General features: G+C 40.0%; 1 protein-coding gene across 1 annotated transcript; it reads right to left on the bottom strand.

Annotated features, from left to right (window-relative positions):
• Positions 1-944: 944 nt before the first annotated feature.
• On the bottom strand, positions 945-24,885 carry LOC131253385 (BAG family molecular chaperone regulator 4). Its single transcript, XM_058254343.1, has 4 exons — positions 24,618-24,885; positions 23,256-23,512; positions 22,993-23,139; positions 945-1,330 (listed from the first exon to the last, which is right to left on the bottom strand). The coding sequence occupies exons 1-4, from the start codon at positions 24,814-24,816 to the stop codon at positions 1,136-1,138; spliced, it is 798 nt and encodes a 265-aa protein (XP_058110326.1). The 5' UTR covers positions 24,817-24,885; the 3' UTR covers positions 945-1,135.
• Between the last annotated feature and the right edge of the window lie 276 nt (positions 24,886-25,161).

The raw sequence follows: 25,161 nt of genomic DNA, 5'->3' as shown, positions 1-25,161 counted from the left end.
CCATTATAATGTTTATGAGAAATTCACCACGTTCATTCATTTTTTCTGGTTATGTTAGGACGTGTGAAAAATAATGAGGTATATATATAATTCAACTGGACCGCACAACAAGAAAATGTGAGTAGTTTAATGCCTACGGTTGAAACCTTCTTAAGGTCTACCATTATTCTTATATGTCATCTATATTGTTCACAAGGTCATTCTTACTAGGATGAACTGAAAATACAAAAATATTAGCTCAATCCAAAACTTCTGTAACCCACCAATGTTCACCAGCAGACATCCATTCCTCACTATTTCCTGTCATGAAGCCTACGTGATTTTCGAATCCGCCCCTTTTTGTCTCATGCCCTAACGTGAAATATAAAAAAAAACAGATGGACGGTGTGGATTTCTCACAACATGATGGTTGGCCCTAACTAACTTCCTATCAGATTAAGCTTCCCCGAAAGGTCGTCGCATCTTCCCGCGCATTTTGAATGTTTATCATCCAACGGCTCACACTAAGACACAACTTAACCATATGTTATGGTTCTATGGCTCGACCTTATAGTACCATTCCCTATATATATATATTTCTGGCAAAAGAAATGAGCTTTCTTAAGCCACACACACATAAGAGTGCCCCCGTTTACACACCACCCACATGTCAAAGTGGCACATCTGTGTTTAATCTAATCTATCCATCACGTGGGCCCAACCATGTTAATGCTCTTATTTGTCCCGAACCCATCTTGAATTCTAGATCCAAAGATCCAATGAGTAGCCAAGCCTAATCAGATCCAGTCTGGGTGTTTAACTAGACTCGGACCCAGTTAGCCCGAGCACGGGTACTATAGGACCCTAACCCAAACCCATCGACAGCCCTACCATACATATCCTCAGATAGAAGATTTACATATAGTTCCTCTACATTTTAAGCAGTACAAGCCATTACAATATGCTAAAACCAAACACTTCCGAGCCATATGTACATCAATTGATTCTAGTTCAACAGATGCCTTCTATCTACAGATTGTAAATGGGAAATAGAGCAATCCAGGAAAGCAAAAGCACTGTTCGTGTAGTTCACATATGATGTATATTACTTGAGAAATTTGAACAAACCAGAAGACTGGAGAACATTGGCCTACTACTAGAACTGTTCCCAGTCGTGGGTTATCTTCGTTGGTGATGGCATTGGACGTGGGGCACTCAGGCTTCCAACCCCAGAATCGAATGTCTCCCATTTGGTTGTCACAGACACAGAGTTGCTGCTACTGCTGAATGGGTTTGAGTTTCTTGCCTTTAGGACATCGAGCATCTCCACCAAATTCTGAACACGGCGGACCTGTGCAGGGAGTTCAATAAATTATTAGGAAGAGAAGTGCGATGCTTTCGGATGGATTGATAATCAATGCTTGATAAATGAAATTTTAGACAGCACTGATTGTCTTCGTATGATTGCAATGGGATGATTTACTGGGCCCCAATGATTGAGATCCAGGATGAGTATTTATCCAGACCGTTGAACTAAGTGGGCCAACATGGATGGTAAGTCCCCAAAATCTTCCAGATTAGAGCAGCCCAGCCATCCAACATCTACCCTTCCATATTTGGAGATCCTAGCAATCCAATCTTGGCCTCATGAACCATCAATGTTTTTTTTTTTTTTTTTTTCTTGACGATGTATCTGTAGTGCACTGATTGAAGGACTAGGATCTTCCACTCTGGGAGATTTCAAAGCCTTCCTTGTCCAAGGTGGTGCCCGTCAGTTCAAAGGTCTGGACTACCGAAACATGTGCCCGTTTTCATGGGCCGAGCATATGTGGACCTGTTGTAGTTTCCTGATGCATTGAGACCCAGTAATTCTTCTTGCAACAACACACCACTTTCAGCTTGACTAGTCATGCCACTCCCACCCCCTAATTCTCTCTCACACGGAAAACAACCCCACGGTCAATGATGAGGCGAATATGGGACATCGGCACAATAAATTAAAACTTAAATGATTTTAAATAAATAAATATATAAATGGACCACAGCAAGTCATAAATTGCACATGAGCACACATGCATATGAGCACAGAAATCAAGTTCCTTGGCAATAAACAGATACTAAATTTGTATGCCTTGCCGATCCGTGAAGTTACCCAGACACTTAAAAACAGTTTAAGAAATGCCAGGTCGTACAACTTCAAATTTTTAACAGCTTTGCCAAGCACACGTGTATGCACTAAAGCACGTGTACATGTCACACCACACATCTACCGGCATGGCATAAACATTCGATATCTAATCCATCCATCAAGTTGGTCCGACATTGTACATGTTTTCCCAAAAATATAATCCGGTCCAATCAGCATGTGGATGCCAATACTGTAAACAGATGTATGGGTTAGAAAACTTCTGAGGTGTTTTTCAGGGCCATAATTTTATTTTTTGGCAAACTGTGGCCCACCTGACCAGTGGATCAACCTGATTCTTGGGCGAGGGCATCAATATAGTGGTTCCTCTGATGGATGGATTGGATCCTGGACCTATTGTGCCATGCTTGCATACGTGGTGTGTTCATGAGCTTTATTGCACACATGTGGGATTAGCAAAGCTCTAATTTTAATTAGAATCTTAATGACTTGTAATTTCTAATAATTTGACTAATCATTTACTCAACAATTAAAGAAACCTATAACTATCCTGTGATTTTTTATTTTTATTTTTTATGATAGCCTCCAATCAATGACATAAGAGGAATAAAAAAAAAAAAAAAGCTGCTGCCAAAATGCTAGTTCCCAGCAACAGAAGCAGCCCCCCCCCCCCCTAAAGACAACCCCAAGACAGCATACAAACAAACCCCTGAACCCCCCAAAAGCTGACCCACGGCAACTCCCAAAGCCTTAAACTACCCAGTTCCATTCAATGATAACATTATGCAAAATAACAATTTGGCTAAGAAACTAGTCATGAAACACCCTACAAATTGTCTATAGTGAGGATCTTGTTGTTTTTTTCAGGCTAACCATGCAAAGGCAATGCCACTTCGGGGAGCTTTGTACTTCCAAATGCAATGCAAAGGGTCCTGGATGCTTGGATTTGAGCTGGCAGATATAGCAAGATAGAGAGATTTGACCAAGAAATGGCCCCATTTGTCATGACTCCACACCCACGTCCCTACAATTGCCATCCATATCTGCATCGTAGAATAGGGGGAAAAGGCTTGACAGCTCCTCTCTCTCCTCCTCCCCAAGGTTTCTTCTAAGGGTTGAGGCCCATACCCCTTCCAAGGTGTGCCAAACGGCCATAACGGTCATTATGTAACGATCGCTGTAGAAAAATGACCTGTAACGGGCACTAGGTTTTTTTGGTTTTTGGGGGAAACAAAGAAAGAAAGAAGAAGACAGGAATGGCCGTTAAGGCCCATATTGTAACAGTCACGGTGGTGGCCGTAACAACCACCATTACCATTATGGAATACCATGACCACCTTCCTTATGACGGATGCAAACAAACATATCAGGATTTTAACATGAAGGCCAAAGAGAAGGGCTTGGGGAACTTGTCTTGTAGAGCCAAGTCTCCACACCACTTGTCCAAACAAAACTTCCCCTGAGTCCCATCTCCCAAAATGAAGGAAATGTTGCTTCAAATCTGGTAATACTTCTAAGAATCACTTTCCATATGCCTGATGATCTATACATCACAGAAAATTGGGAACTATCCTCCCTCATCTTCACCATATTTGCCTCTGATTATGGGTTTCTAGAAGCCATCCTCTTCCCCAACCTCCACAGCCACTTCCCTAACTATGGCGCTGTTCATAGATTTCAGATTCCTTATTCCCAAATCCCCCTCTTCCTTAGTCTCCTCTCATTAGATGAGTGGTGGAAACGGTGTAGTGTGGGTGAGTGATCCAGGGTTCAATTCCTGGTAGTTGTTACCTTCCAAAAAAAAAATAATAAATCCCCCTCTTCATTAGGCTTGCAACTCCCCCCCAGCCCGCCAGGTGGAATTTCTGCTTATTTTCAGCGCCTTGCCAAAAGAAGCCCCTTCTGATCTTCTCCACTCTATGGACAACACTGCTCAGACACCTGAAGATGGGCATTAAATAAATCAGCATGGTGGCTAGTTCTGCCTTTATGAGAGTGATCCTTCCCCAAAAGAAAGATATCAATCTTACCAGCCTGATGGTTTCCTCTCCACCCTTTTGATAACCATGTTCCATGATTGCTTACCCGGATCTCCACTACAAAGCGGCAGCTCCAAATATGTTGTTGGGAATTTTGCGGATCTAAACCCGAAGATACTTGCATACAAAGCAACACAAAGCTAATGTTCAAGCCCAAAATACCCTTCATAACACCTTAGAATCTTGCACAAGTTGTGGAGCTTTATATCTGCTTCGCAGAACATTAGAATATCATCTGCAAACTGTAAGTGTGACCTGAATGTTATCTCAACCAACCTCAACCTTTTATGACACCTGCCTAAATCCCCTTAGCCATCATTTTACTTAGATCCTCCACCATAATGACAAATAGAGAAGGAGAGAGGGTTGCCTTGCCTTGAGCCCCTGTTCCTTTTGAAGAAGCCCTTCGGCGATCCATTCACCAAGACAGAGAAGTAAATAAGCCTACACACTCCAAGATCCACCACTTCCACTTCATGCCAAAGCCCATTCTGCTCAAAACGTAATGCAGGAATTTCGAATTCAATCTTGTCGGCCTTTTCCAATCTCGTAGCAAATATAACTGCTTGGAGATAAACAATCTATTTACTCATAAGAAAGAAAATGGCATTAACACAAAGAACAATAAAATGGATCCCTATTTTTCTCATTTTTCTTCTCCTCTCTTTTATGAGGAAATGCAGCATATAAACTGATATTCTAATACCAGGCTGGACTACAATGTGTTTTTGCCAGAAACTAAAGTGTGGCAACTCATGTACATGGCATACATGAAAATCAATCTAGGGAGCCCAACAGAAAATCACACAGGCCTGACAATCCTAAAGATCCAGTTGGGGACAATCAAATGGATGGTTAAAAAGAATATCATTACCTAGCAATTGAATAATTGAATCTTTGAGATCAGGAAATTCTATGTTTAAAGCGGGCTTGGCTTTCTCGCTTGGAGACAGAAACAAGATACATTTCTGGAAAGATAACTCGTGGGGTGGTAGACCCTTATCGATGGACTTTCTGTCACTTTTCCAACTAACCCCATCAAAGGACTTGTCAGTGGCTTCATGTTTTTCACACAACAGTTTGGAGAGGAATATGGTGTCCTCCATGCCAAAGAAACTTATCCGACAAGAAGGTGGAGTATGCTAATCTGCTGGATCGGCTTCATTTATTCCATCCTTTTCCTGGCCTCAAAGATTTCATTGGTTTGGGGACCTCTTCTTCAGGATCATTCTCGGTCAAGTCCTTCTATTTGATTCGATGGTTAGGAATCAATCATCCTTGCACAGGCACAACTTCTTCCATGCTTTTTGGTTCTGTGGTGCTCCTCTCGGGCATCATCACTTGCTTGGTTGGTAGGAAGGAAGCATATTCTAACCATTGACAATCTCCAGAAGGCATCTATGATTCTCCCCAATGTGTCTCTTGTGCAAAAGTGAGGCAGAGTTGATTGACCAATTATTTGTTCACTACTCTGCTTGTCAAGTGTGCTAACTTTTCTTAAAGAACTTTTGGCTTCAGTTGGGTGATGCCCCAATCTGTAGACAGTTTGTTTTGGATGTGGCATGATGTCTCACTTGATAAGGGCAGTATAGCATTTTGCTGTCTGATTTTGCTTGCTGTCCTGTGGAATATTTGGGGGGAAAGCAATCAACAATGTTTCTGCAACAAACAAGGGCCGTGGGAAGAGGCTGTCTGGAAATCAAAAAGGGATGTTTTAGAGTACGTTTCAGACGGGAAAACATGTCAATGTATCTGATGTCTTATCTTTGTTTCGTCTTTTGATGGTGTTGCTCTCTTTTGATGTTTCATTCATTATATTCTTTCTGCTTGGCTTTCCACCTTCCTTTCAATAAAATTTCCACATTATCCTTTAAAAAGTAAAACTTGTAATATGGTGCTGATTCTCATCACTTTACTGATTTTTTTTTCATAACTAGGAAGGTCCCCAAGCTTTTCTCCTGAAATAATATCATATTCCTGAGGGCTAGCTCTACAATTCGACCTAGATGACTCTCCTTTCTCTGAGACATGCTACTGCAAGCCGCAGAAGGATAGATTGAAAAAGTGAATCAGGGGGCACATGCCAATGTGGCACCCGCATGGGAAATGATAAAGTAGAACCAATTGAACTCTAACAAGCTAGATCAACAATCAGTGTAGGCCATGTAGCACCCTAAAGCACTTATCAAAACTTTTTTCTGCATCATTTTCTCAAAAGCGCTTTTAGTATGCCACACAGCATGATTGATTGGCGCTTTACCTTATTATGGTTCAACCGAAACTACTGTATCATTTCCACATCACATGCAATATCTAGGCCTATCATTAGGTGGGGCTGACTGTAAACAAGCCCTGGTCCAATAATCAGACAACCCGCTCATCAGGTGCACCAAACTTTTATGAGGAATGTACTGTTAGAAGAAAATATCAAGAGTCTATATCCAAGAGATGTAACGATATAATCCCTTCTTCTTTTTCTTTTTTTTTCTTTTCAATTTTTTTTACTTTTGATAGTTGAAAACAATTATAGTGAAAACAAATGGACAATACAGGTTCTAATATGAAACCAAGCTACTGAAGTGGCCAGTTCAGGTAGAGCACAGTCTAATAACCAGTCTGGTCCAGTTTTTACAACACTGATTAGATGTTCTTCTCTATCTTTAATTGGATTAGTGAACGATAAGAAAACCTAGACAATGCCAGTGTTTGAAACTCGATCAATATTGGTTACATGAATGAGTCCAAGTGGATGTATTATAGAATTAATCCTCCCAAATTGAAGGTGTGTATAGGTAAGATTGAGAAAAAGATTCATACGAGACATGAGAGTGCATGATCTTTTAAACATCAGGATATCCTTATGACCTCCCAACAACCCACATTGCTGCCCGGTGCTTAAAGGATCATGCCCCTAATCATGATGGCTTTGGTGATGAGGCACATAGCCCAGGTCACCACATAAGAGAGAGATGGGCACTAAAAATTTTAACATCATCGGACAAAACACAAAATGTTTCTCCCTGATCTAGTCAACTATGTTTTTTTTTTTTTTTTTTTGAAAAGTAACGGTATATATATTAAAAGAGAAGTAAATACAAAAGAGGAGAAACTGCTGAGAGGGCAGAAGCTCCTAATAAACCAAAATCATTACACACCAATAAAACATAAGTCCTGACCCTTAAGCCTATCTGTTTGGGACGCCCATTCCACCAGCAGATGCTTAGCTCTAGAGATAACCACATGAGCAAAACTAGATACATCCGAGAACTATCTCTGGTTTCTTTCCTCCTAGACTGCCCACCAGACTGTGAGGATGCCCATCCTCCATAGGATGGATCTGAGGTTACCAAAACAGACCCCGTACCAGGCTTGAAGGAGATGGGCTGCCGAGCTGGGAGCGCACCAACTAACATTGAACCGGAGGCAGAATTCAGCCTAAATTTGAGAAGAGAAGGGGCAGTGGAGCAGAAGATGATCCACGGTTTCTTCATTTCGCATGCAGCAAAGACATGTGTTAACAAGGACCATACCTCTCTTGCGTAGATTATCGACAGTGAGAATTTTCTGCTTGCAAGCGAGCCAACCGAACACCTGAATTTTTGGCGGAGCCAGGGACTTCCAGATCCAATGAACCTTCTGAGCTTCAGGGGGCACCGGGCTAATGAGAAGAGAGGTATACAGTGAATTAACAGAGAACATACTATCTTTTGCCAAGTTCCAGATTAAGGAATCTTCAGCGCCTCAGCGGACTGATTTGGAGAGGCTGCAGCAACACAACTCAATAATTTCGCATATTCAGCGACTTCCCAATCCTGCAAGTTACGTCTGCTTGGCAGATTCCACACAATGTTATTGCCGAGGAAGTCATAGCAATCAGCTACAAAAGAGTCTTTTGAAGGGGCTAAGAGATAGATGTTAGGAAATCTTTCTTTCAGAGAGGAGGAGCCGATCCAGAGGTCTGTCCAAAATCGAATTCTGGACCCTTTACCCAGCTCAAAGGCCACATGCCTTTCAGAACTACTTGTTGCTACTTTAGGATCCCTTTCCAAGTTGCTGACGCCTTGTAAAGTGAAGACTCCTTGGTCCACCAGCCACTCGGAGACATTCCATATTTACTTTTAATGACCAAATTCCACAGGGCCCCATTTTCTGTCCCTAATCTCCAAATCCACTTACCAAGGAGAGCCCGGTTCATAACCTTTAGATCTAGTCAACTATGTTGACTTTGCTCCCTAAGCCAAGGCTGGTAAAAGCTTGCACACATGATGGACTAGGGTTTCAAATTGTGGCAAAAGAAACATGAGGACTAGATATTAATTTTATTATTTTTTTTAAGAAAAAAGTTTGAACAAAGAGTTCCATTCAAGTTTTCATCCCAAATTACAATATCAAACTAGACATGAATGAATATCCTCCCCAATTTTGGTAGACATGGGGTCGTCTAGAATTTAGAGACAATTCCTCCCTGTATCTCATGATCCAAACTGCATGATATTCAATCGTTTAAGTATTCACTTGTGAATCCCACGGGAATTGTACTCCTGAAAATGATAGTCAATCAAGAAGCTAACAAGAGGAAAAGGGGAGTCCATATAACATGTATTCTAGCCATTGAAAATCAAGCTATTTGTTTGAGGCTAAAGATTTTGAAAATGGTCTTCAAACTACACATCACCAATCCTTTCTTTTCTTTTCTTTTCTTTCATTCTTTCTTTTTTCATATCTATGATAACCAGCCCACGTTTTTCATTCACTCACATGCCAAATTCAAGCTCCTCTCCATATTTTAGTGGAAGAATCCTAAATTCAAGTTTGGAATAAGCATGAGTCACCCTCCATTTCCCAAGAAGAGGAAAATTTGAATTCTAAATGGTATTTAATCATCACTCTCAACTAGCATTTTGCAGCCCGCTTTCAATCCACAAAGTGCTCATGTTATCATCTCACTAGGGGTATGGCATGTGCAACACACAGGGAGAAGGAAGGGCAGTGAAAGAAAAAGGGAGAGGAATATTCTAGTAAAAATGTCTGATTGCTGACAATCCTAAAGATCCAGTTGGTGACCATGGTGCTCACATCAGTAGATGAGTGAGCACAACAGCACATTGAACATGGATCGATGTGGAGGAATGCTATTTGGTCTTAACAAGAAAGCTTTCAGTTCTTCTATACTACACATGTCAGTCCCCATACCAGAGGGTAGTTTGTGGAGACTTTATCCCTTGGACTTTGATACGCATAAAGTGAGCTTCAACAAGGGCAATACCTGAGTTTCATTTGTTCTTCTGAAAGAGCAACTCTGTATATACTGACTCTGTGAGCTCTAACAAGGGCAATACCCGAGTTTCATTTGTTCTTCTGAAAGAGCAACTATGTATAACTATATACTCACTCTCCCGAAAGGGATCCACATAGTAGTCTCTTTATGAGTGCTTACCAAGGAAGAGCGCCATGTTCAGTCAGTTGAGTGAGTCATTCTGACATGCCATTTGTTCTCAAAAAGGACTTTTTAAAAACAAACTTTTTTGTATACATCAAAGGTTTTCTTGCTCTGAGTCATGGCCAATAAACTGCAGTGGTGGGCCTTCCGGTTCCAATAGGTGGATTCACTTCGAGGCCTGGGCCGACCTGATGTAATGGTGATGATCAATTGGAGACATAGACACACTGAAGTAAATAGGTAGAGCTCCATGTGTGAGAAGACCTTTTAAAACTGGAGGTAGTGATGGCATCTCCTATAATTAAGTTGAGGCCTCTGAGCTGGGAATTTACCTGAAGGAGCTCTATCAATAGCCCCATAGGGTCCCTAGTGGCATAACCCCATACACTTTTGGGCTTCTCCCTTCTCCAAAAATTAGGTTTCTGTGGGAGAGAGTGAGAGACCTTCATCCTCTTAGGGTTTGGTTCTTAAGTGTAGTTGGGATGAGAGTTTCTAAGGATGGTATGCTACCTTGGGTTTTGTTACCAAGTTCTCTTCAAGATGTAGAGGTGTGTATTCCTTGAACCATGCCTAGTTATCTTCTCCATTGCTTGTTGCTTTGATATTTGTTTGACCATATAAGGTATTCAAAATCGGTTACGTAACGGTAATGGTTATAACTGTCATGCGTTAACGGGTCGAAACAGCCGTAATGGCAGTTACAGAAAAAACAGGCCGTAAAGGCCCTGTAAAAGTCCTGTAACGACCCTATAACGGTTCTGCAACAATTTAAAAAATATATATAAAAAAAGGGTCGTAATGGCCAATGCGAGGGCTATAACAGCCATGGCCCGTATCATAATGGTAACGGTGGTAGCCGTTACGACCACCGTTACCGTTTTGGAACACCTTATATCACACATGTAATTAACTCTTACTCGGGGGCTAAAAAAATCAGATCTAGCCAATAGGAGGCTTATGCATACAATTGGTACCAAACATTTATAGTTCGAATGCTACATAAACTTTCATGGGAAGGTAGGAAAACAAAGTCTAAGCTACACCTCTCATTGCTTGAATTGAGCAAATATACCATCTTCAGCATCTCAATTATGTTGGACATGAGAGAAACAGAGAGAGTTAATATGCATTTTAGCTGGTCTTTGCAAACCCCTGTTTGTTCTGTATGCATTTTAGCTGGTCTTTACAAATCTCTGTTTGTGAAACCCAATAAGAGAAGATGATCAGGATGATGTGAATAGTTTCACCAAGAAATATGCATTTTAATTGGTCATTACAAAATTGTTCTCTGTTTGTTGTATAAGCCTTAAAATTCTCCAACAAATGGATCTAATGATGAAACACAATGAAAGAAGATGATGATGATTATGAAGAAGAACAGTTTCAGTAAGAAATACAAGCATTTGATGACTCGAGAACTTTTGTGTGCATGTTGTATGTATGCATCTGTGTTTGAGGGATGCTTGGAGAATCTCCCAAATTGGAACATCCCAAACATTTTTTGTAGTATTTTCCATTGGACGCATGCCATGATTTTTCCCATTGGGCATGTTGGATTGGAAGAAAACATAAGAAGGGAAAGGAAACAAACCTGCTGACATAAGCAATGGAAAATCTGAGATTGTCGTATTTTTATAAGAAAATAAATTTCAAAAATAAAAAATTTATTTGTAGAAAGTAAATAAATATATTACATGTGGAAACTTTCTTAAAAATACTCATGCCGATTAGTGGTAAGATGAAGAGTTTTTGCCACAAGAACCTGCGTTCAAATCTCCACAAGAACAGTGTGAAGCACCATACACACAAAGGCACATAGCATGGTCTCTAGGGCTGCTTAGATGCCTTTTAGTGCTTTATTAGGCACACTTTGCAAGCACATGCGCATTGTCGCAAGTAGCCTAAAGAGCCTAATCTTTTTTACACTTCGCTCAGGTCCACCTAAGCAATAGTGCACTTAGGGAGTTAACCAGGGTCCAATCAGAGATTTCTAAGGTTCTTGCCATAGTATTGGTTGAGTGTGCCTAGCACATGGTTGTGCACGCAGCATAGGTGCCACATGTTGTACACTTGACAACGATTATGTTGATTAAGATCTGGGAGAGTTGCATGAGTTGTAATGTAGAAACAGTTTTTGTTGTTGCGTAACTGTCGTTGTCCAAAAGAGACTAAATTTCCATAAGAAATGGCATGTCCATTCATGGAAAATATGACGGTTGCATGTGAATGGGTGTGTAGATCTCCTGAAAAGGCACGCGAGTGTCGCTCCAAGAATGACACCATGTCCCTTCAAGTTCTATATATCTTGGATATCATAGTCCAGAAAGATAACATAATTCTTAGATCAAACCATCCGTAGCCATGTGTTGTCATCTCTATCCTCTAGCAATTGTCCTTTTGAAAACGTTTTAGTGAGGCATATCAGTGTCCTAGAGATTTATTCAACACTTGGAGGTGCATATCTTCGTGTAGAATAACGGATCTGTGAGTTCATTGTATCCTGAAGATAATTTATCATCTCCCTTCCTTTGCACTTACTGAAATATCCATAAAGGGGTAGCAAATCTGTCTTGAGATATTATCTATTCAAGTCAAGATTTGAACCCACAAATATGATGCCTTCAGCTCAGTTTCTTCATTTCCTCCATTGTATAATATTTCCAAATTCCTACATAGGTCAACGCAAAGGAAAGGAAACTCTTTACACATTTGTTTTGCTGCACAAACTATCCTAGAAACTGCTTTTTCTTTCTATTTTTGTGTGTGGGTTACAATATTAGAGGGAAACTCTTTTCCCACCAATTGAATTTTTTAAGAAAAGGTTTTACTCACTGTTAGAGGAAAGAAAATCAAATTCCTTGTCTTTTTATGTTTCTTAAAGAGAGAAAATGCCACATCAAAGGAATTCATTTTGCTTTCCTTAATTTTCCAAGTTTTTCACCCAATCCAAGCACGCCCTTAAGGGGTCATTTGCATGCATGGAAAAAAGGATTTGCAAGGGGAAGTTCATATCCATGGATCTTTAAATCCAAGATGAAGGATTCAATTGATGTTGGGATTTTGTGTTTGAATTTGTTTCAGAGATTTTTTTTTCTTTTCTTTATTGAAAGATAAGAGTTTTAATGCAGGGACATTTTCACATCGGGCCAAGGTATCTCGTATCAGTATCAGTTGGCGTAACGGTGCCCTCCGATACTGATACGGATATGGGGGCGTAACGGCGCGTAACGGTGCAAAAAAAATATAGATTAAATCCGGAATATTCTAAGCATTCCAAATATGCATTCATTTATAAATTGGAACATGTTTATGGTGGTGTAAAGGTCCACTCTTTAGTGAGAAGTTGTATTGGATTGTCTGATGAATTTATGAACCAGACAACCTAGATTTGACTGCAAAACTCATATATTTAATTTTCTAACTATCTACTATTAATTATAGCTATATTAGAATGAATGTAATATGAAAATATCTTACATGTGTAGGTGTTTGCAATTATTTTTCATAATTCATAAAAATATATATATATAAAATGACAATAACAATCTGTAAAATGAACATTAACATGTTCTACTATGATTAACACCTCATATTCTACCATAAAACATCAAAACATTCAATAAAAAATAATTTTTCGAATTTATATATAAAAAAAAAAGGCCAAAAATAGTGCATAAATAGAAAAAAATTATAAAAAAATATAAAATGATAACAACAATTTGTAAAATAGACATTAATATCTTCTATTATGATTAACACATCATATTCTACCATTAAAACAGTAAAACATTGAATAAAAAGTATAAATACTTATTTCTGAGGAATTTCTAGAAAATGGCCCACAGAGCTTCGAATCAAGAAAATTCTTAATATAAGTTATTTTTATTTGTAATATCAAGCTAAAAGTGGTCGAAAATAGCAATAAAATGATTTAGGAAGAGTTTACAAGAAAGAAGTTTTTAAAAAAAAGTGAAAAAAAATACCTTAAATAGCAAAAAAATGGGCCATTTTTTTACCGTTACGCCCTGTAACGGCCGTTACGGGGCAGTAATGGCCGTTACAGCTACAAAATCCGGGGGGGGGGGGTTGATCGTTACGTCCCCATATCGCGTAATGGCCATGGCCGTTACCGATACGTATAAGCCGATACGCCCATATTGTAACGGATATGGGACACCCTGCACTGGGCTCGAGTGGGGTCGCCTGTGGGATGCAGGGGCACACTCGGGATGGGCGAAGCCCGCAGGGGAGGTCTCGTGTTCGATACCCATGTGATTTGGAGCCCACGATGGGGGTTCGGCCAAGGTCCTAACCCATGAGATGTGGGGCCTGGGTTATGAGATAAAGGGATTAATTCGCCACGCTCTAATAGTTCGAGCTTTTAAAGCAAGTGGTTAATTGTCCTGCATCAAATTGGTATCAAAGCGGGAGGTCTCGTGTTTGAGACTCTTCACCGGGGTGATTAATGCAGGAGCATTTTCACACTGGGCTCGAGTGGGATCGCCTGTGGGATGCAGGGGCACACTCGGGGTGGGTGACCCATGTGATTTGAGGCACACAAGGGAAGTCTCGTGTTCGAGACTCCTCACCAGGGGTGATTAAACACCGGGCTCGAGTGGGGTAGCCCGTGAGATGCGGGAACACACTAGAGGTGGGCGACTTATGTGATTTGGGGCCCACGAAGGGGGTTCGGTCGAAGTCCTAAACTCAGGAGATGTGGGGCCTAGGCTATGAGATAAAGGGATTAATTCGCTATACTTTAATTGTTCGAGCTCTTAGAACAAGTGGTTAATTGCCCTGCATCAAGTTTATTAAAACTCAAACAGAGATAGAAGCCTCGGGACAGATTTTTTCTTTTCTTTTTTGAAATATAAGAATTTATTAAAACTCGGGTAGAGATTTAATAAATCCTCTACAGAGAGAGAGAGAGAGAGAGAGAGAGAGAGAGAGAGAGAGAGAAATTTTTAGACCCAAGCCTTGGTACAAAGAATTCTGGAAAATTCTTTGTGAAAAAAGAGAACCTTTGGGGCATGTGGGTCCAGGCCAAATATATTGGCTCAAATTCCATCTAGCACATTCAAATCCCCTGAAATGCTTCATAGGCCTGGCGAAGCATACTAAGTGTCCACTGTTGAAGTCATGAAATCCCTTGATATACATTGATACACCACACTCTGACAGCTTAAGCTTTTAGAGTAAATGGTTGTTTGACATGGTATCAAAGCGGAAGGTCCTATGTTCGAATCTCGAGAGCAGCAAATATGCCTCACTAAAATATTATTCTCCCACGAGGGACCAGGAAGGGACCAGGAAAATCAGGTCCGGCGGGACCGAGAAATCAAGCCCGGCCTATTTATGGTGTAAGTGTCCCTCCACCCTTGTCAGTATGTTCCCGTGCTTAGTTCCCACCCCGCACATGCGTTGGGGTGTTGAAGTCATGAAATCCCTTGATATACATTGATACACCACACTCTGACAACTTAAGCTTAAGATTTCATGACTTCAACATCCATAACATTGCTAAGAATCATACTAGATTTCTTGTGGAAAATGGTCAATGTACTAATTTTTTAAATGATCCTTGGCTCGGAGAGTTAAGCCTTTTTATCGCTTTGGGGGCCAACCTGTTCAAGATCTTGGATTACATACCAACATCCCTGTTAGTTAGTACTCTAATCCAAGATATTGAATGGCAATTCCCTTATCCAAATTCTCCAACTTTAGCTGAAATCTTTTAGGAAATTAGGGTGCACCATATTATCCCAGTTGATGACAAAGTAGTCTAGACTCTTTGCCCCAAAAGATCTCTCCTTCGTTTCTTCTATCAAGGCTTGTAGGACTGTCGATCTCGACCCCCCTTGAATTGAGTTTGTTTGGTTCAAATGGTTTATTCCTATCAATTCTATAACTACCTAGATGATTCTCCTAGGGCGGCTTAAAACAAAAGATATGCTTGATAAGCTTAATATTATAAATGATACTGACAGTGTATTTTGTCAAAAATGGAGATGAATCAATTAACAAGGTGTTCTGTAACGGTAATGGTGGCCGTAACGGCCACCACCGTTACCTTTATGATACGGGGCATAAAGGTTGTTACGCTCTCTCTTTTTTTATTTTTTTTTATTTATTGAAAATACTCCCGAAAAACTTGTATCTGCCCTGTAATGTTGATTAAAAAGTATGAAAAATTTATATATATCTCGTTAGACCATTACAGGGCTATTATGGCCTTTTTAGGGGATGTAACGTGCAATTACGGGTCATTTTTTTTCCATAACAGCTGTTATGGCCATTACAACCATGTAACGTGTAACAGTTGCCACAGCTACCTTTACGTGACGGCCTTTACGGTCCCGTAACGGCCTTTACAGCAAACCATGTCAATTAACCACATTTTCTTTTCTTGTAAGTTCATCCATTGGATTTGGGAGAAAATGCATTCTAAACTTTTCATCCCCTTTGTTTCTTATCCCTCTATCTTACAATCGATTAACTATATTGTGGATAGCTCTACTGATCTAATTTCTAACTGCCTTAATAGACTTTCCTTCCTAGCCCTTGCATGGCATATTTTAAGAGAAATGAATGATCACTTTTTTAATTCTAGGCTCCTCCCAAAGTCATCTTTAGGCATATAATTTTAGACCTAAGAGCTAGAATCATTTTCCTTTTCGGCCCATCTATTGGGACTAGGGCCCCTACCTGTCTTTTAGTGGCTTGGGATCTTCCTACTTCATATTCCATATCCCGCCCCCCAGCTTCTCAAACTTATCAATCAAATAGAGCAAAGTTGCAGTGGACGCTTGCCTATGCTGAGATTAGTGACTAAAGTCAGCATCTTTTGCTTCCCCCCTTCATCATGTGCAAGCTGGGGAATTCACTCTGATTCTAGCATGCGTGGGACTTCGGATAAATGCCTCCGAACTTTATTTCATTGCATATCTAAGCTTCACTCTACCAATCTAGCAAGTGCCAAGATCCAAGTCCACAATGAAGAGAGCCTTGCCGCCTTATTAGATCCTCCTCCTATGAGATGCGGCTTTATGCCTGTGGGGTGCACGCCTATATCACCTACTCCAGTAGCCATGCTAGTGTTACCTCAAGGCATTTTAGGCATCCTTTTTAAAGCTAACTACTGCTCCTCTGCACTCTCCCTCCCACCTTAGCTCTGCGACCGAGCTAGCCTTGTTGGGCTGTGGGTTCTAGCCCTTGCCTCCTTTCTTTTGGGTGGCTCTTTTTGTCCTCCTTTTTTCCTTGTTTTCTCTTTTTCCTTTCTGTCTTTCATTTTCTTTCTGTTACCCTCGAGCATGGCATGTGGGCTCCCTTTTCTCTTTTTTCTAGGGGCTTTGCCCCTCCTTTGTTTGCATCTCTTTCAAGCTTTTGCCCTGGGTAAGTAATAAGAGAGTCATTTCTTGCTTGCTTTCCACACACACACACACAAAAAGGAAAATACAAAAAAATGGATAGACAATGAGGAATCGTCTACCCAAAAATCCTTAAGAAAGAAGTCCAAAAAGAAAACCCGATCCCCAACTATCTGCAAGACAAACTCTAGTACACCCCTTGAATTTAAGATTTTTTGTTTGCTTCCCACATTTGGTTCCATAGACATTAGGTTTTGCGTTCAGATGACAACTTATGGAAGGAAATCATGTTCATGATTGAGAATTCAAAAGCATAAGATACAAGCATATATTAAAAAAGATTTGTTGTGGCACATAAAGCAAGATTTGGGAAATGTATTATCATATAATGTGAACATCCACTCTCATGAAGGCGTGGGTTGCGTTGGTAGAGTAACATTGGAGAAAGTTGTTAAATGGCTACATGGTGCTAATCTTGAGGGTTGATTGCTTGCCTCCAAGTGCAGAGATTCGTAAGTAATATCCTGTGAATACAAGGTCGATCCCACAGGGAGATGAATTGTGAGAAGAAGAAAATCAAATGCAAAATAAACTAAGTAATAAAAACTAAACTGATGATTTGATTTTGGGAGTTTTGAATGGATGTAATTCAACTGAATTAAAAAAACACCCAAGCTTCAAAGTTCCACATATAAGTTAATGTTCCAAAATCATGATGACTTGGATAACACAACTAGGATCCGAGCACTATGATCGGCCTAATCGGAAAATAAAACAATTTAAACATTTTAAATAAATAATATAAAAGATTAGAAAATCATGGTTTTGCACCATTGATATTTATTCTCAAATGCCAATGATTTTAAAAATTCATATCTATAAGATAATGAATATCAAAGAAATGTAGCAGGTTAAGAACCTCTCCTTTCTAGGAAATCTAATTGATTCAGGATAAGCCTATCTATCAATCTGGATCTCATATGATGGAAACATATGGATCTCACATTAGGATCAAAAACTAAACCTAAACAATAGATAATATGCATACACCATTCTTCTCATTATTAAAATAATCAATCATCATAACTATGAAAACATTAAACCAATGTGCTTCCCTTCTAGCTTAGGCTAGAGGGAACTTGGAAAAACATAACTATAATAGAGAAAGAAAGCAACAAGAAAGAATAAATATCAAAAAGCTTGTAAAGAAAAACAAATTAAAACTATAAAACTCTCTAAAAACCCTAAATCTTGTTTTTGGATGCCTAGAATGATGCTTAGGAATGCCCTGGGAAGCCCTATTTATAAGTGGGGAACTCCAACTTTCGCACAAAGTTGGAAAACTCTAGAAACCGCCTCAAATTTACGCAGTTCGCTAAAATAGACTTCACTCTGCACAGTTTCCCAAAATGAACTTCAGAGTCTCAGAATACGCTTTTTTCAAGACAATTTCAGGATTCTTCACTTCAAATCTTTGATTCTCTTCATTCCTCACTTAGTTTTCTTGGATCTTTAGCATGTGAATTCTTCAATCTTGGTCTCCTAAGATCCATCCATGATTCTTAAGCATCAAATCCATGCTTTTAGTATCCTTTTCAATCCAAGCTCTTAAATTCACCTTGCAACACAAACATAAGTAAAATAGAACATTAAGTTGATTCATGTTCATAAAACCAAGATATAAATGGGGAAAAGTATGCATTATTTAAGTCTCAACAAGGACCTATGAGAAGCTACAATGAGAAGAAGAAGAAAGCAAGATGGAACAGCGAAACAGTGAGAGCGCGAGAGGAGAGAGATTGTAAGAACATAAGATGCTTAGAGTTTATTGAAACCCCAACCCTTTATTCTTATTTATAGTAGTAAAAATTTGAATGAGGCCTATAAGCCTTATTACATGGACTTGGTCCTAATGTGCCTCATTTGCAACTATCAACTTTTCAACACTCCTCCTCAAGCTGGAGCATCCTAACGAGGCCCAGCTTGGAACAAAGCCTAACATAATCAAACCTAATAAAGAAATTCTTCTCTAATATAATCGAACCCAAGAAAGAAAGAAATTCATCTCCAACACCCCCCTCCCCCAAACAAACTCAAAGTGATCTAAAAAGAACTTGAGTTGGGAGAGGCACGTAAAAGATTTCGTAAAAGTATAAAATAAAAAAGTAATGCGGCTGTGGAGATGAATAGTACTGGCTATGACAAGAGGCAAACGAGCAGATGAAAAGTGGAGGTGATGAAACTCGATACTTTCAAGCGAACAAATACTTTTGCAACTTCAGTGATGTGAGCCAATGAAACAACCATCTGGTACAAATGAGTTTGGATCAACTATCCAGTACAAATGAGGCTAGGCCAACTATCCAATATAAAAAACGAGTCTGGATCAATTATCCAGCACAGCCAAGGTTGGGCCAACTGCCCAACACAATCATAAGTCCGAACAACTACTCGAAACAAATGAGAATGGACCAACTGTCCAATATAAACAACAATTTTGAGCCAACTACTCAGAGCAAACAAGCCCAACACAATCATAATTATAAGCCAAGCTAAAACAATTACCCAATCTAAACAAGCCGGAACCAACTGTTTGATGCATAAACGGGTTCAAACCAACTACCTAATATAAATACTAATCACGTCACACATCCTGGCAACAAGAGCCTGAAATGGAGAAGCTATTAAGTCATCGAAGGAGGTGGTAAAGTAGAGGCAAGCACACGTCACACAACAAAAGACAATCCAATCAAATACCTCCAACCATTTAGTAAAATAAGAATTTCCAACAACATCTTCAATCGGATGACCAAAAAATCAGCAAGGGCTTCAACCGCATATCAAAAAGGCTTTAAATACAACAACACGTGATATAAAACCCTAAAAAATCCAGTTGCAAGCCACCTCCATCTCACGAATCAGATGGAGTCAATGAGGCCTCACGAAAGAATGAAAAAGAAGAATGAAGGGTGAAGGAGAAGGGTTAATAAGTTGTATATGAAAAGAGGGGACCACTTATTAAAGAATGAAAGGTGGGGGAAAAAGGGTTAACAAGAAGTCGTGTAGGGAAGAAAAGCAGGAAAGAGGAAAGAAAGATAAGAAGATTAGGAAGGGAAGGAAGGGAAACAATATTTGTTGAGGAAGATTAAAAGGATAAAACTCATAGAGTATGAAGAAGAAGAAGAAGAAAGGAAAAAAAAAAAAAAAAAAGGCAAACCCTAGCTAAGGAAATACAAAAATCTGCACGTCCTTCAGAAAAAATCTTCAAAAAAAGAATAAGAGAAGAACAAGAAAAACGAAAGTGAAGGGAAAAGAAGAAAAGAGGGAAAAAAAAACTAGAATAAGAAGAAAAAGAAACCCTAAAAGAAGAAGAAGAAACCCTAGGAGCACTTAGGTTTCGATACCATGTTAAATGGTTTCAAGGTGCTAATCTTGAGGGCCTATGAGAAGATACAATGAAAAGAAAAAAGGAGAAGAAAGATGAAAGAAAAAAACAATGAGAGAGAGAGAGAGAGAGAGAGAGAGAGAAGAGAAATAGCAAGAACTTGAGATGCTTAGGCTCTATTGAAACCTCAACACTCTACTCTTACTTATACACAATGGGAGAGAGAGAGAGAGAGAGAGAGAGAGAGAGAGAGAGAGAGGAGAAGTAGCAAGAACATGAGATGCTTAGGGTCTATTGAAACCTCAACACTCTACACTTACTTCTAATAGTAAAAACATTAATAGGCCCTATGGGCCTTATTACATGGAGTTGGGCCCAATGTGCCTTATTCGACTATCAACCTTTCATCACTCTCCCAATAAGACCCAGCTTAGAATAAGGGCTAACATAATCAAAACCTAAGAAAGAAAGAAATTCTTCTCTAACAAAAGCAATTTTTTATGATTGTTCTTTGATGGATAATTTAATTAAAGCTTTTGAGATGGAAGGCTAAATGTTTGATTTTTGTGGAAATCCTTGTCTAATGGAAGCCCTTTGGCACCATGGAACTGTGGAAGCCTTTTAGCTTTTACTATCCTTGGAACCAAAAACATGCATTCAAATTAATGCATACTTCTAAGCCACTGGTTGAATGGATAGGAATTCCAATCAAGAAAACATTCAAGACATTCCCCCATCCACAATGGGGCCATTGGATGAACACTATGGGGCTTTGGGTCATTAAGTCCTGAGCGTCACATGTATGGAATCATGACCATTAGCATACTACCACTGCCACTATGCAAGACCTTGCAATTCCTCCCTACTAGATATTTTACTATATACTGGTCTATATTGAGCTCAACTATTACTAGTACCTATGACAAAGTCAACAAGTGGCAAGATTTCTATAGGATATAGAATAGATCTCTAAAGAAACTTTAAGTCTCACACACCATCATTGTTGTCAAATAGCACAAGCGATTTTATGCAACCCAAGGGGGTTGTGCACATATGTGATGGTGCAATCGCATATGCCAAAAAAAAAAAAAAAATTTAAATAAATAAAAATAAAAATTCCATAAGCAAAGGCATGTGCCATCTCATAATGGCCAATGCTCATAAAATCGCATATGCAATATATGCTCCAAGAATGGCATATGCGATCGCATATGACAACAGTACACATCAGACTTGCAATAAAAAATGCTAGGAAAGGAATACCATCTTTACAAGATCAGCAGTTTCAAATGATGGGATGCATGTTATGGGCCATTACATTGTATTATTGCAATAGAGATGAATAATTTGCAATGGTACATACATTCCTAGTACCCCAAGGATAAAATGTACTCCTATATAATTTTTGCAAACAAAGAAGTCATCATGTCCAACCAATCACAATCGTAAAATTATATAGAAAGATAGTAAGGACTGCTTTTGCGGTCGTCGAGTCGAACAAGTGTACGCAAACGTCTTTCACTTCAAATGTAACCACATTGTGAACAAGATTATAACTTCATAATGAAGAAGCATATGCCCACACCCAGATCCCTAGCTCAACTGGCAGACTGAGTGGAGATACCTCGTTTCAACACTTGAGGTCTTGGTATCGATCCCTAGTGGGGGTGGCTAACATGGAGTGTGTGTACTGACATGGGTGTGTACTAACAAGCTAACCCAAAAAAAAAAAAAAAGAAGAAGAAGAAGCATATGCCCCAATGGTAGAGCTGTACACAAACCGAGTTAGATCGATTAACTCGCTCGACTCGGTTTGAAACTGGGTTCAGGCCGAGTCGAACTAATTTTTGGAAGCTCGAAAAAATTCGAGGCGAGTTCAAGCTGGACCCCTAACCCTAACCCACCTAGCCACCCCACCCATTTGAGTCATTTCTCTCTCCCTCTCTTTGTCCGAAGTTCTGGTCTGATCTGGCGAGCACCGAGGCTCTCTCTCTCTCTCTCTCTCTCTCTCTCTCTCTCTCTCTCTCTCTCTCTCTCTCTCTCTCTGTGTGTCCATGGCAACACAGCCGGCCATTGCCCATGGCTGGCGGCCTAGTCGTGTTACTTATGCATTTGGTTTTATGTTCAACCTCGAACTCGAATTCAAACTCAACTCAACATATCAAATTCGAACTCGACTCGAGTTAGCCCAAGTTGCTGACCAAACCCGGCCGAGCTGGACAGTCAGGCTCGAGGACCGAGCCGAGTTCGAGCTGGGGTTGGCTGTTGGCCAAGCCGAGCCGAGCTGTGCCAAGCTCGACTCGGTTCAACTTGTGTACAGCTCTACCCAATAGGCTTGGATGCAAATAAGTGTGTACGTAAAAGATCTAGACAATTGATAGGTAGCAATTCAAGTATACATTCAGAACCTCTAGACAATTGATAGGTAGAAGTTCAAGTATACATTCAGAACCTAGTTGCAAAAAAAAAAAAAAAACTTATACACCATAAATGCATTCTGGAGATACAAACCAACCAATGAGCCAATGAGTTCCTACTGAATAAGGGTGTGTGCATTTGGCTGCATAGTTAAGTACTAATCCAACCAATATCACAAGTAAAAGCGATGCCTAGAAAAGACACGATAGATCGCCTACCTCGATCCGCCTCTGTACTTTCGCTTCTCCTTCGGCCTCGATGCTGTCCAACTTCAACAGCTGCATCATCAGCAATTCTGTCAACACGACAAACTCCTTCTCAGCAACCCTAGTACCTCGATGCACAACCGCCTCCAATGCCAAAACCTACAAACCCAATTCGAATCATTTCTGAAAAGTAAAAAAGTCAAGGTGAATCAGAGCCATGTGGGCTCCCAATTCACATGTTCTCATGACAGGTGCATAGATGGAAAGAGTCGCACCTTCTCTGCAAGCTTATTGACCTCCGCTCTAACACGGGCGACAGCTTCGCAGGCCCTAGAGATCCCTTGATCCATCTTCATCTCCTCGAGCTTCCTCTCCTTGCTGGCAGGGTCCTCCAAGAGGATGACTTTGGACATGTCCTTGACACCGACCATGTGCAAACACTCCTCATCATCTTTCTCTTTGCCTCGGAACAACAGCCTTTGTTCCTGAGGCTCCAAGCCAGTTTCTTGGGTGAGCAACCTCTTCAAATCCCCTTCATTTAAATATTATATGAATTATTAAAACTTATAAATAGACAAAAAAAAAATAATAATAATAATAATAAAAACAACAACAACAACTTTCAATCAAGAAGAACAGATCCCATTGAACAGAGATTGAAAAGCAAAATCAGAAATGTATACGTAAGAGACAAATTAAGATACCGAGCTCGATCAAAGATGGTGGACCACAAGCATACACCCATCCACCACAAAAGTGTTGTGAGTAGATACCAGTCCTGACCATCGAATCATGGGTCATGTGCACCAAATGATCAAATCAATCAAACCACTGGCCATAAAGTGGGCATCTCAAATAGAAATTTTCAATTGTCCAAATTCAATGGGCAAATATCAATTGATCAAACAGCCAGGATTATCTAATCAGCATGTTTTTTGGCCCATGCCCCATCCATGATAATGCCCATGATTTAGACGCTCACGATAAACATGCTTTGTATCTACAGCATGCAGGTGATCCACCAAACCATGCAAGAGTAAGCTCTAATTCTAACATGTAAAAAACCTTAAACCAAACACAAGCAAAGCATGATGGACTACACACAAAACCACATCCACCAGACCCACGACATTGTGCATAAATCCAGATGGTCCAACATCACAACCATCTGATCAGCGACCCCAAAACCAACGGCCTAAAAGAAAATGGTAAATGGTCCAAACTCAGTGGGCCAAACATAATAATCAAGATCGCCAAACCCATGATGCTGGATCCATAAAATGGCCCATCACACACCAGAATTGACACATATTTCCACGTGTACAGAGGTGTGTGCCCGCATATGATCAACCATACTCATCCAGAGTATGTATAATGTCCTCAATACCTATAAGCAGAGAAGCAACAAACCACAACACATAAAGACAATCAAAACTCAAAAAATCAAGTAAATAAGAAAAATAGTAATAAGAAGAAGAAGAAGGAAAAACCCAATAAGGAAAGGGAAATGATATCTACACCCAAAATTATCAACGGATGTACAAAATCTGTACTAGTTTACTACCAAAAGTAGTAAAAAGTGTGCATGCATCAAAAAAGAAAGGGTGGAAATAATAGAGAAGGAAGATAAGAACTACCGAAAGTAGCTTGGGCAGGGACACTGATGTCATGCTGGTAAGAGCCATGAGAGACCTTGATCTTGATCATGGGCCCACAAGCAGACCCTGGCCCATCATCTCTCTTCTGTACAAGCATCCCACCAGGCCTCAGCTCCCAATCTATCTCTTCATTCCCATTGCTTTTCTCAACAACTCCTCTTGCCTTTGACCCTTTCATCTCTTCCTCTTCTTGAATGGAAGAAAGGGATTAGGAGGAGGGAATAGAATGCACGTTTATAACATAAGCAGGGAAAAGGTCTGGATGATGAGAAAACAGCAGGAAAAAAACAAACAGCCTGCTAGTCCGCACGCGCGCATAGCCCGCCCATAGACACGGGAGCTCACGTGCACGTTTAAGATATCTGATCTTTAACTCTGGTTCGCTGCGTGGTTGTTTAAATCCTCTGACCGTAAAATCAGAATTTTGTGCTCCTCGAGTGGGACACGTGCGGATGATTGTTTTAGCCGTTGATTTGTAAAATGTGGGTCACATGAGCAAATAAACGGCGTGATTTTGGAATAT

The sequence above is a fragment of the Magnolia sinica genome, chromosome 8 (assembly GCF_029962835.1).
Source record: "Magnolia sinica isolate HGM2019 chromosome 8, MsV1, whole genome shotgun sequence".
In the NCBI taxonomy this organism is placed as follows: domain Eukaryota; kingdom Viridiplantae; phylum Streptophyta; class Magnoliopsida; order Magnoliales; family Magnoliaceae; genus Magnolia; species Magnolia sinica.
The sequence above is the reverse complement of the archived record's forward strand: the minus strand, read 5'-3'. Positions and strand labels throughout refer to the sequence as shown.

What these genes read in the sequence shown, in the direction of transcription:
- LOC131253385 (XM_058254343.1), bottom strand. Translation starts at nt 24,816, where the DNA reads ATGAAAGGGTCAAAGGCAAGAGGAGTTGTTGAGAAAAGCAATGGGAAT. An exon ending in CCCTGCCCAAGCTACTTTCG is followed by an intron (nt 23,513 to 24,617) that starts GTAGTTCTTATC and finishes ATTTAAATGAAG; the next exon opens with GGGATTTGAAGAGGTTGCTC. An exon ending in AAGTACAGAGGCGGATCGAG is followed by an intron (nt 1,331 to 22,992) that starts GTAGGCGATCTA and finishes CTCCCTGCACAG; the next exon opens with GTCCGCCGTGTTCAGAATTT.